This window comes from Colobus angolensis, unplaced genomic scaffold, assembly GCF_000951035.1.
Source record: "Colobus angolensis palliatus isolate OR3802 unplaced genomic scaffold, Cang.pa_1.0 Scaffold175, whole genome shotgun sequence".
NCBI classification, from domain to species: Eukaryota; Metazoa; Chordata; class Mammalia; order Primates; family Cercopithecidae; genus Colobus; species Colobus angolensis.
The window spans coordinates 2,490,157-2,502,152 of NW_012114877.1; the positions used below are offsets into that span (position 1 = coordinate 2,490,157).

Sequence of the window (11,996 nt, forward strand, 5' to 3'; positions counted from 1 at the left end):
AAGTGCTTTCTATGTGTTACCCACTGTTAGTGTGACTTACCTGTTAGATCTCAAATTATCAAAACCAAAACAAATTATCATAGAAACAAATCAATTAACTTGGCCCTTATTTTTTGGTTTTCTTAATTCAGATAAATGTCCAAATAAACACATTAAAAAAAAAACAAAACACCAATATTCATTTACTCTGTGTGAAACACAATAAAACTAATTGACATGTGACAATCTAGTACATATTTTAAGCCTCTGCTTTTGCAAAGCCAGTTAATCTAGACCACTCTGGCCAGTTAACCTTTAAAATCCATGATTTTCAAAATGCCACCAGTATTGCTGAACATACAAGGTAAAGCCAGGAACTTTAGTAGGAGTACTCAAACGCTGAATATACAGTGCATAATGAACAGCATTTTATTGGGGACAGTCAATAATGTCCACAATGCTCTTCTCATTTATCTGTTAATATTAAAAGAAAATATGCATAGCCCCAAACTGCTTTAAAAAATTTAGGGGATGGTGATCTTTTAGACAACCAAATGTTTATAGAACAAGATTCACACATTTTATGTGTAAACATTACACCAAGTATTTGGATACAAAAAATATTTATTTTATAAACTTTGTATTTAAAATAGAATTGTAATCTGTCTACTCACAAAACCTAATTTAAAACATGATACATTTATCTCTCTAGCCAATTTGATGTTAAGTTTTACAAACAACACTCATTTTTTAATTGTTTTATATCAAGAACCTGAACTAAATGTTTGTTTTATCAGAAAACATTTCCCTTTTATTTTAAAGAGTGCTTTTTAAATGAAGGCACCAACAAGAACTACTTTCAGATGGTACAGAATTTCTTATTTCTTGAAGACTCTGTGGTTGACCACTTCTTCATTAGTTACCTGCAGCAAGACACCTTCCTGCCAAAGGAAAAAAAAAGTATCTGAAGAAGTTTATCATGTTTGTCCAAAAGAACCTAAACAACTTCAGTGGTGGTCTTAGGATCAAAGAAGACTCACTGGTGCACATAGTAGAGTAAGCCCTGAGTATCACATTCCTGTAAAGGCAATAAAGCCAGGCAATCAAACTGATGGTATCTAAGGAATGAATTTCAACAGCCAACCTACAACTTTCTCTTCAGGGTAAGACACTGAACTAAAATAAGCACATTTAACCCACCTACTTGGTACTGGATACATACAGGCTTCATAATGTAGACAGACACTTCATTCAAGTATGAACTACTATCTGAAAATAGATTCAACCATTTTTGCCCTACCTTCAGTCTCATCCTGATAAGCATGTACAGTTACAACCATAAATACAACAAATGTCTTTAATAAAAACCCCTAGTTCACTCAAAATGTTTGATCCAAGAAATGTGAATACACAAGGGTGTAATGATGGGAAATCTCATAATTTATTGAACTTGCAGCCTAACTTTTACCTACCATTTTACTACCAACACCACTGAAGGAACCAAGAAAAGCTTTATTAATGATCACTTGGCTTGCCTCAGCTGTTGAAATGAAGCACTTTACAGTCTTTGTGGCAGCAGAATATACTTGTCCATGGTTCATATCAATGCTAAAATTCCAGCAGGGAAAAAAATGATATGTTAAGCACCCAAATCTTCACATGGAGGGGGAGGGGGTAGGAAAAGAAGGAAAAAAAGGGAAAAACAACCAAAATAATTTAAGTAAATGACAGATTGGAAAACAGGGTTTATAAAAATTATTCTCTTGAGTTTATAAATTGTTAAACTCAATTTATAGCTATGTTAAACTACGTAAGAACCACTATACTGAAAGACCATTTAAGAGTATTAGTTTATCTTTTAGGGAGGAAAATTAAGAAAGGAAAAGTAAATAAGATCTTACCTAAAGAAGTTTAACTGAAGCTTAGAACTATTTTGCTCTACACCCTCAGCTTTCGTTGGCATCCTTAAAAACTACTGTAGTTAAAGTTTTGTAGAAACAGCACAGTTTTTTAAGACTGGCTGAACTTAGTAGCCGTCAAGAGTTCTCTTGTACTAGACCTGTGTCCCTGAAGAGTACCTCGCTGGGGTTATTTCCTTTCCTTGCATTGAAGAAGCAGCATCTAAAAGATCTAAAAAGGTGTTTCTCCTTGCAGAGATATCCCTTAAGTTATCTACATAATTTAATCCTGATGAATTGCAGACAACACACTTACATCTGACCAGCATTTATCTTATACAAATATTAACAACAGCTTTGCAACGGACCTTAATTATACTACCCACTCCTTAACTTATTTAAAATAAAAAGTCTATAATTACACAATTTCCTTTAGAATTATTTTATTAAATCATAAATGTACAACAGCTTCTTAACTCTACACACGCACTTAAATTTTTTAAAGGAAAAACGTTATGTCTTATTACACCATGATCCTGGCTAATAGCTTTTCAAAACTTTGAGAAAAATCTTAAAAAAGGTTTCACATGTCACCTGAAACTTACAAATTTAACATTATCAAAGAAGGAATGCTTCTACACTCTTACAAAGACCACTAGAAAGAAACAACAATTAAAAAGCTAAGAAACTGTCTCAAAGGCATTTTTTTTACAATCCTTCCTCCACAGTAAGGTAATGTTATTAAATAATCCAATCCATTCACAAAATGGCTCTCTGCATCTGCTCTGGTGTCTTCTGCCATATCACTGCATATTTATGCATGACTGAGATAAGAGTTTCCTTAACATTGTTATTTCGATAACCTGAAGCTGTTCTGTTACCTCTGGGCTCTCATCCTCTCCTATTTATACAGTGAAGCCTGTTTCAACAGAAGTAAAGAGTAAAAAAAAATAGGTTATGAAATTATCCATCTAACCAGATTTTAAGGAAAGATAACATGATCCTAAAAAGCTTTTACTCCTGCAGCTATGTCTCCCAAGATAATAATAATTGTAAAACTCAAAAGCTACTTACCCATGGCAAATAGGAAGAAGCTCAGTATCGGCTCCTCCCACCATAACCCCCACTTCCTCCACTGCCTCCTGGACCATAGTTTCCTATAATTGTTGGAACAGCAAGAGAAAACAAACTTACTTTGATTTCCCATGATCACCATAACACTACAGCTGATTCTATTTTCTATCCATCCAGTCTTTAATAAAGACAAGTAGATCCTAACCCTTTGCAGCCAGTTAGCACAATTACTTGGGAGATAAATTAGGTTCATAGACATTTTTATTTCGTGGCTGATGCTATGCCATTCTTTTAAATAAAGGGTCCTCTCATCCTCATTTGGACTGAGTAAGGGATTTTTTTAAACTACCCCAAGAACAAGACACAGAAAATGTTTACTCCTGCTAAAAACCTCAAGAATAAGCTAAGCAATGGTTTGAATCATAGTTTAAGAATTTAGCTTCAAAGACCCTCATTCCAATTTAGACCACTTGCAATGTGGGTTACAATTTTACTTAGCTGTTTACCAGCCCCCACCAGAAATTAAACTACTGAACTTCCCCACCTCCAACACCCCTAATCCCAATTTGATGTTATAACTGCTTGCTGAGTACTTCTGTGGAGATTTATGCAAATTTTCTTTATTTTCACTAAGACCGTATATCCCATAACCCAAACTACTTAGTATGTTATTTTCCCTTTAAATCACAAAAAGCTAATCCTTTAATCACAAAAATCTGAATAATCTCAATTATAAATTACCTCCACCATATGGTCCCCCCATGTTCCTGCTACCACCAAAGTTTCCACTCTTCATTGGACCATAGTTAGAAGGTTGCTGGTTATAATTTCCAAAATCATTGTAATTTCCACTTCCATAATTTCCTAGAAAAAAATTGGAATACTAGTATAACAGACCTCAGAACAACACAAACATTAAACCAAAGACACATGCTAAGGATTTAGGACAAAGCTCCCACAGAAACAAAAGCAAACATTTTATCTAGTGACAAACATTGAAATAAAAGACCAAGTGTTACAAAGCCATTAATTCCAAATTCCCACATAAAGGTTGCAAGTGAATTTATTACCTCCTCCATAGTTGTCATAACCACCTCCGTAGCCCCCACCCTGGTTGCCATATCCAGGTCCTCCACCACCATATCCTCCTCTTCCTCCTCCATAACCGGGGCTACCTCCAAAATTGCCACCTATTATAAAATAAGCCTTTAAGTAATCACTTAATATTTTCAATGCCATTTTGAACTGTCTCCTCACATCCATTTCCAAGTTTGCATGTGAAACATTCAATGAAATTCCTCTAAAATAGCTTCAAGGACTGAATACCTACCCTTGGTAAACATGTGGTGGCTGGAGTGCCTACCTAGCCAAATGGGTAACACCATGTGTACCTACTTAAATAACCTGTAATGCTACAGCTTTCCCTCAAAACTAAAAATCTTAAGTTATCTTGAAATACTGCATGTATATTGTGGGTAAGGACTGTGAGGCTAGACTAGCAGTGTGGGTTAGGGAGAAAGTAAAAGAGTACTTCCCCCTACTGGCCCAAAAGATTATGTCTCTCTACAAATTACATCTCTTAAAACAATGTTCTCGGTCAGGCACGGTGGCTCCCGCCTGTAATCCCAGCACTTTGGGAGGCTGAGGTGGGTGGATTACAAGGTCAAGAGATGAGACCATCTGGCTAACACGGTGAAACCCCATCTCCACTAAAAATACAAAAAATTAGCCAGGTGTAGTGGCAGGCGCCTGTAGTCCTAGCTACTTGGGAGGCTAAGTCAGGAGAATGGAGTGAACCAGGGAGGCGGAGGTTGCAGTGAGCTGTTATTGCGCCACTGCACTCCAGCCTGGGCGACAGAGACTCTGAAACAAAATGAAACAATGTTGTTGGCCAGGCCCAGCAGCTCACACCTGTAATCCCAGCAGTACGGGAAGTTGAGGCCGGTGGATTGCTTGAGCCCAGGAATTCAAGACCAGTCAGGGCGACATAGCAAAACCCCTACAACACCTCTACAAAAAAACACAAAATTAGCTGTTAACAGTGGTGCACCCTGTAGCTCCAGCTATCCAGGAGGCTGAGGTGGGAGGATGGCTTGAGGCTAAGGGTGCAGTGAGCTAAGATCACACCACTGCACTCCAGGTCTGAGCAACAAAGCCAGACCCCATCTCAAAGAAAAAAAACAGACGCAACACTCCACATAGTATGTTCTTTACTGTAAACAGAAGTAGGGACAAATGAAACACTTCCACATAATGCAAAACCTAAAAAAAACAAAACAAAAAAAAGCCGGGCACAGTGGCTCACGCCTCTAATCCCAGGACTTTTGGGAGGCCAAGGTGGTCGGATCACGAGGTCAGTGAGTTTAAGACCAGCCTGACCAACATGGGGAAACCCCGTCTCTACTAAAAATACAAAAATTAGGTGGGCGTGGTGGTGCACACCAGTAATCCCGGCTACTCAGGAGGCTGAGGCAGGAGAATCACTTGGACCGGGAAGGCAGAGGTTGTAGTGAGCAGACACACGCCACTACACTCCAGGCCTGGGCAACAGAGCAAGGTTGTCTCAAAAACACAAAAGCCACCTTATAAAAAGGGGGGGGGGGGAAGGCTTGTGTTGTGGGCCGAGTCTCAAATTACTTGTAAATACAAGAACTCAGCTTTCTCTAAAATTTTAAAAGGTAGAACAGTGAGGTATTTACTCACACCTAATGAGTGGCAACACCAAAAATCGAGTCTATTACCACCTCATAGTTTTAAATGTCCCTTCCTTATCACAAAATCTGTCAGTGTGTACCAGCCTTTTCTGTACGCCAATAAAACTGATATATTTATTGTATCACATTTCAGGTTCAATGGTAGTTCACAACCTTATCTGTAGCCAGGAGCACAGTGAACATTTTGGAAAATTTCCTTACGTTACTTTTTGAAAGTTATCCTGGGATGCTTACCATCTAGTTAAGTAAGGGTTTAGACATATTTTACATTTTTCTCCTACATATTCTCCCCCCCCTTAAGATTTTACTCAGTTAAATCCAGTCTTCTGCACTTTTCCAGAGAAGCACAGTACAAAAATATATCTAGATCCAATTATTTTGCTTAAGATGGAATATGATAATGACTATCTTTAAATTTTCATTTTAAATAGCACTCTATTCCTTAGACTGTAACAACTAAGACGGCAAATTACTTATAAAAGAAGTAACTGGACCACTATCACCTAAGCCCTTTATAAGGGGCAATATAAAATGTTTAAAAACTCAAAATATAAATGAACTAAATATACAACATGGTTAAGTATTAGTCACATGAACAAACCAAAACATAGAGGAAACTGACCTCCAGGCCCTCCTCCATACCCATTATAGCCATCCCCAAATCCACGTCCACTGCCATATCCATCTGTTAGGGGCCAAAAAAAGATTACATTTATTATAAGCTGTTCACCATTATTGCTAATAGTCATTTTTTCAGTTCTCTTAATACCTCAGCACAATAATTAAGAACCTCAGAAAAGCACACACTACTGCTACTAGTTTATTCACAAAACATGAAAGCATATAATTAAATCTCATTACCACCTAAATTTTGAACTCTTAACTGAACAAGTCTCAATTTTAGAGATTCCATTTCATTTATACGTAAGAATGACACTTCACGGGGCCAAAGCTTTTCTGATGACACTTCATTTTACATTATTAATCCAGATAAACACAACTGTTACTAACACAACCCTATTAAACTTCTTGTCTGGCCAAATCACAGGAACTTGCCAGGATACTATCTATTTGAAGTCCTAGGGAAAGGTTTTGATTTAGGTTGATTTCCTGATTCTACTAATGAAAACCTAATCATATTTAAAATAAAAGCACACTCATCCTTTCAACACATAGAATTTGAACTTACCAGATCCTCCTCTGAAATTACTTCCTGGTCCTGGTCCGAAATTTCCACCGCCACCACGCGAATCCCCGAATCCGAAGTTGCCTACAATAAATGCCCCAGTTAGAAGCAAGCCCTTATATGAATAAAAATAAAGAAAAAACAGAATTGAAATTACCTCCTCTTCCACTCCTAGAACTCTGAACTTCCTGCATTTCTTGTCTAGACAAAGCCTTTCTTACTTCTGCATTATGACCATTGATGGTATGGTATTTCTGCACTGCAATGAAAAATTCAAACTCTTTTTAAATTAAATCAACAACATTAAGCAACTTTAAAAGTTTACCTTTCAATAAAAAAATTAGATGTTAACATACACAAAACTGAATACATGGCAAGAACAGTACATTTGTGGTTTGACACTTACATACGATTTTATCCACAGGATCATGGTCATCAAAAGTAACAAAGCCAAAGCCTCTTTTCTTTCCAGACTGTCTATCAGTAATTATCTCAATGGTATCAATTTTTCCATATTCCTCAAAGTAATCTCTAAGGTGATGTTCCTCAGTATCTTCCTTAATTCCGCCAACAAACAGCTTCTTCACAGTTACATGAGCCCCTGGTTTTCCAGATTCCTAAAATAGTGGTGGGGTAAAAGTCATCCCAACAGAAAAAAACACAAGCATGATTCAAAGTAGCCGACCTTTGTACCATACTTGGCTTGTATCCACCTTAAAACTACCAGATCTACAACTACAGCTTTTAGGGACCTAGCTTTTGAAAAATAAGTTAGCTTCAGAAAATGGTCCAGAAACCCAACAGAGCTTTAATAAAATCTTGAGTTAAAACTAAATTCAGAAATACTTTCCGATGTTCAGCAAGGCAGCATTCTTTATGTTAATTTAATTGCACAAGACAGTCATGGTTTGCTTACCTCTCTTGCTACAGCACGTTTTGGCTCTACTACTCTCCCATCAATTGAATGAGGTCTTGCAGCCATGGCAGCATCAACCTCAGCCATGGATGAGAAAGTTACAAAACCAAATCCTCTTGATCTTTTGCTTGCAGGATCCCTCATTACCTTTCAAACCAAAGAGGAAACTTTAGCATTTAATCTCATTATGGCTTATAAGTAAACAGTCGTAACAGAATTTTTTACTATACTGATATAGTTACTTCCTCCATAATCCACTTAACAAACAGCTACAATACTAATATACAGTAAAAATTCAGTAACTTACGTACCACACAGTCTGTAAGCTTTCCCCATTGTTCGTAATAGTTCCTCAAACTTTCTTCTGTGGTTTCAAAGCTTAAGCCACCAATAAAGAGCTTACGGAACTGTTCCTTTTCTCTCTGCAAAGGAAAATACCATTTCAATTTTTATTTACATTTTCCTCTTTGTATGCAGGAAATTAAATTCTTAAATATGAGGTGACCTGCTGGCAGAGTACCTTTTTCCTCTCCAAAGGAACAGTTTCTAAAGTTTTCTGGGGGGAAAAAAAAAACTTACATCAAATTTAAACCATATGTTAAACTGCATATTAGTTGTGTTACACCAAAAAAATTGCCTCAGCTGATCTACACAAGTTTCAAAGTCATTAATGCTTGATCTAAATTTACTCAACATTAAATTATCTTAAACAAATATTATTACTTAATTTAAAAAATTTCTAAGGAGAAATGAACAAATGTAGACCGTGGTTATCAAAAGATTACTAAATCTTTACCAAAAATTTCAACCCTATAACCTAAAAACACAGATTTCTATTTATAAACATCAGAAAATAACTTCTGGTTCGATGGTTATGACCCAAAGTTTTTATTTCACGATTCAGTACCATTTATTTTCCCTTAACTGCCCCCTCTGGTGGTGATTCTAAGTATATCAGCCAAAAAAACCTTTGTAAAACACTGTTTCTCCCTATGACTCTGTGACAAAAATATTTAAAATCATGATATGCATTAGCAATAACCTTAGAAATTACTTAAAACCAGGACAAATTCATTTTTATAACCAGTAGCACTCAAAGCTTAAAAGTTTTAACTGGTTTTTGGACATTGTCTATATAGGATATGACAATACAGAATATGAATTACTCAGCTTAACCTTATGTACAATAAAATACAGTCAACTGGCATAATCTCTAAGCTAACTATTACTGAAAGCTGAAGCTTACTGAACTTGATTGGCCATGTGGCAAGCGACACGGCACGAAACAATTTTCTAACTCAATAGGAAAAACCTCAGAGTTGAAATCTTTAATACCTGCAAACAAGCAAATATGCTGTATTACACAGCCCATTTTGGGCAGTTAAGAATGTTAAGTAAACCTGTCTTAAAAGGTAACTACGTTAAAAAAAAAAAAACTCAAACGAGAGGAAGTGATATCCAGGACCAACTGCTACGAATGCATAAGGCACACTGAAAAGTCACACGTAATTTTGAATGAAGAATTATTTTTTGTTCCTAGCAAGCAGAATTGCTGCTCTCATCCCAGTTCTACAGAGCTCTCTCCCTCCATTCACATGCTCCTAACTGCTAAAAAATAGTGGTAAAAGCCAGTTCGGATTTTTTCCTGTAATTGTTTTCAGGACTGGTAAAAATTAAAAAAAAACAAATTAACTGAAATGATCAAACTACTTCCTATGAGACACAACGCAGTCTTGAAATGGTTACTTGCCAAGATAGGTATTTTCATTTTCTCAACTAGTTTTTTCTTAATTGTCGTCAGCACATAGGTGTCTCTAAACTGAAATTACCGATAATGTACATTTATAACAAGTCTTACACATCACTAACAAAAAGCAAAAACTCATTACTTACCTCACAATTTTTCCAAACTTACCCGATGTCCACTATCGATTTTAAACAATGTTATTTTATAAACGTGCTTAGGGTCAAAGAAAATAACCAGGTAGACCCCCTTCGCTTGAGACCTTATGCTTATCAATGTAATGTTCAACCAAGATTGCAAACATAAATGAGAAAAGTAACAAAGTTCAAATACAGAGCGGCCCAGGCCCAAAACAATTTTGCACAAAAATACACACGCATTACAGGAAAGAGCCTCTGAAGCCATGTTTTAACCGAAGTACAACTAAGGATAAAATCGTTATTTCACTTTCCTCGTAATCTCTAACTAATCATCTATAATGGTCCATGGAACTGTCCCGTAAGGATGAAACTTCTCAGTAAAAACATTACTTAAAATACGAGTCGGCTCTACAACTTAAGCGGAATCCTGAAGAACAGTAAAGGCTTCTGACGCGAATATCCCTCCCCCGCCCAGAAAACCATCCTCGTCCCTGCCCCTCGTGGCCGATGGCTTCCAAAGTGTTTACTTTCGCTGCGGTTCATCTGCCGTTTTAGTGACTGCAGACCCAGATATATCCGTTACTCAAATAAATTTAAAAAACAGGAAAAATATAAAACGGTTTCTTTGTCCTACAGCTCGCATTAAACCCGGCCCGACGCCCTGGGTGGTGGTATCTTCTCTGAAACCGGGCCCGCAAACCCGGAGCACCCCCCCGCCCGCTCTTCGGAGTGGCTTCCGAACGCAATGGCGCCATTTCATCGAGGGGAAGGCTGAGCGCCTTTAATGAGGTGCGCAGGACTCTAAAGATCCAAGCTCACAAAACACTCCAAATCCACCTCGAAACGATATGAAAAGAGCCCGAGAAGAAAGAAAAATAGTTAACCACTTCTATGCCTTGACAGAGAAAGCACACTAAGAGAATAAAAGAGTTTTAAGAAAAACGCTGAGAGGAAGGCGAGCCATGAAAATGGCGGCCGCCAAATCCGGTTCCCGGGAGAGAGGGGGAGGGGAAGCTCCGCAGCCTCGCTCACGGGGACCCGCTGCCCGCCGAAACACTCGCCGCGGAGACGCCATGGCCCCCGAAGCATCGTGCTTTAAAAAGGGAATAAGAATTCCCGCCTCCGCGCCCCACTTTCACTCCAGCGGGGCAGCGTCCGCCATGTGAAAGCTCCCCATCCCCCACCCCCAGTGAAGGGAAATGGCGCCGGGAGGCTGAGGGTGGGGAAGCTGTTTGTACGTTCAGGCCTCCGGTCAGGACCCCGTTCATAAACCTCAAGCCCCACTGCTACTAAAGCGGTCCGATCTCCTGCCGCTCTCCCACGGAGGCGGCTGGCCGACTTCCACAAGGGGGCCAACGGCCTCGCCATGCCCTTTCCAATAACTCATTGATTTCAAACCCGTTACCTCCATCGCGGACTCAGTCGCTTCAGCCCGATTTCCCGCAGCCGAGCGAGATGAGAGAGATCTCCGCGGACGAACACGAACCGGACTCGTCCTGGCGCTGTAGTGAGAACTGCCGCTGCTCGAGAAACAACACCGCTAGGAGTACCTCCGCACGGGACCCGGCGCTGCTGCTACTGCCGCTAGAGCCGCTGCGCCGCTTTTCTAGAACCTTCCCCCCTACTAACGCGTCTTCCTCTACGTCAGGCCGTTGCGTAAACGCCCTAACCGCCGCCAATGGCGGGAAGGCTCTACGCCCCTCCTTACGCCAAATGCGTACTCCTCCCCCTCTTGTGGCCAGGGACAGTGCCCGACGTTACTTCCGTAAATGCGCTCAGTGAATTGCGGAAGGCTCGAGTCCCGCGAGTTACTAATTCTCGGAATAGGGTCCCGCCCCCCGCCTTGGCGCAAGGCAGGTAAGAAACGGTCGCGCAGTTTGAAATTAACGCCGACGGGAGGAGCTTAATCCGCATCCCGGAGATCCACCCCTCTCAACCTGGGAGGTGGTCCCTGCAGCTACGCCTTTGATAGCCCCCACCAGAAAAATCGTAGTGTGCTTCCCTTTTCGTTTTCCGTGTCCCAACTCGGCGGATTGACTCGGCCCCTTCCGGAAACACCCGAATCAATTTCTAGTCAAATTATCGTTCACGCCACACTGACCTAACCCTGACCCGCGTCTCTGCAGCTGACTCCTAGGGTACAGGAGGGGGGTCTCTGCTGAAAGTGGTCCCAAAGGGGTACTAGTTTTTAAGCTCCCAACTCTTCCCCCAGCGTTTGGAGGATTCCGCACCCTCGCACCGCAGGGGCGAGGAAGTGGGCGGAGTCTGGTTTTGGCGCCAGCGCTAAGGCTGCAAAGCCGAAAAGCCACCGCGGAGGAGACTCTGGTCACTGTCTTCGCCCCTCC

At 39.8% G+C, this 11,996-nt stretch overlaps 1 protein-coding gene across 2 annotated transcripts; it reads right to left on the reverse strand.

Annotated features, from left to right (window-relative positions):
• Nucleotides 1–585: 585 nt before the first annotated feature.
• On the reverse strand, nt 586–11,592 carry HNRNPA2B1 (heterogeneous nuclear ribonucleoprotein A2/B1). Of its 2 annotated transcripts, XM_011938565.1 has the most exons (12): nt 11,057–11,592; nt 8,288–8,323; nt 8,079–8,189; nt 7,768–7,914; nt 7,258–7,468; nt 7,009–7,110; nt 6,855–6,935; nt 6,288–6,350; nt 4,022–4,141; nt 3,693–3,815; nt 2,952–3,034; nt 586–2,796 (listed from the first exon to the last, which is right to left on the reverse strand). In XM_011938565.1, the coding sequence occupies exons 1-11, from the start codon at nt 11,060–11,062 to the stop codon at nt 2,973–2,975; spliced, it is 1,062 nt and encodes a 353-aa protein (XP_011793955.1). In that variant the 5' UTR covers nt 11,063–11,592; the 3' UTR covers nt 586–2,796; nt 2,952–2,972. The 2 variants fall into 2 exon arrangements, with proteins under 2 accessions (XP_011793955.1, XP_011793956.1); XM_011938566.1 differs by lacking the exon at nt 8,288–8,323.
• Between the last annotated feature and the right edge of the window lie 404 nt (nt 11,593–11,996).

What these genes read in the sequence shown, in the direction of transcription:
- HNRNPA2B1 (XM_011938565.1), bottom strand. An exon ending in TCCTGTGGATAAAATCGTAT is followed by an intron (nt 7,111 to 7,257) that starts GTAAGTGTCAAA and finishes TTTTCATTGCAG; the next exon opens with TGCAGAAATACCATACCATC. An exon ending in TAATTTCAGAGGAGGATCTG is followed by an intron (nt 6,351 to 6,854) that starts GTAAGTTCAAAT and finishes GGCCCCTAACAG; the next exon opens with ATGGATATGGCAGTGGACGT.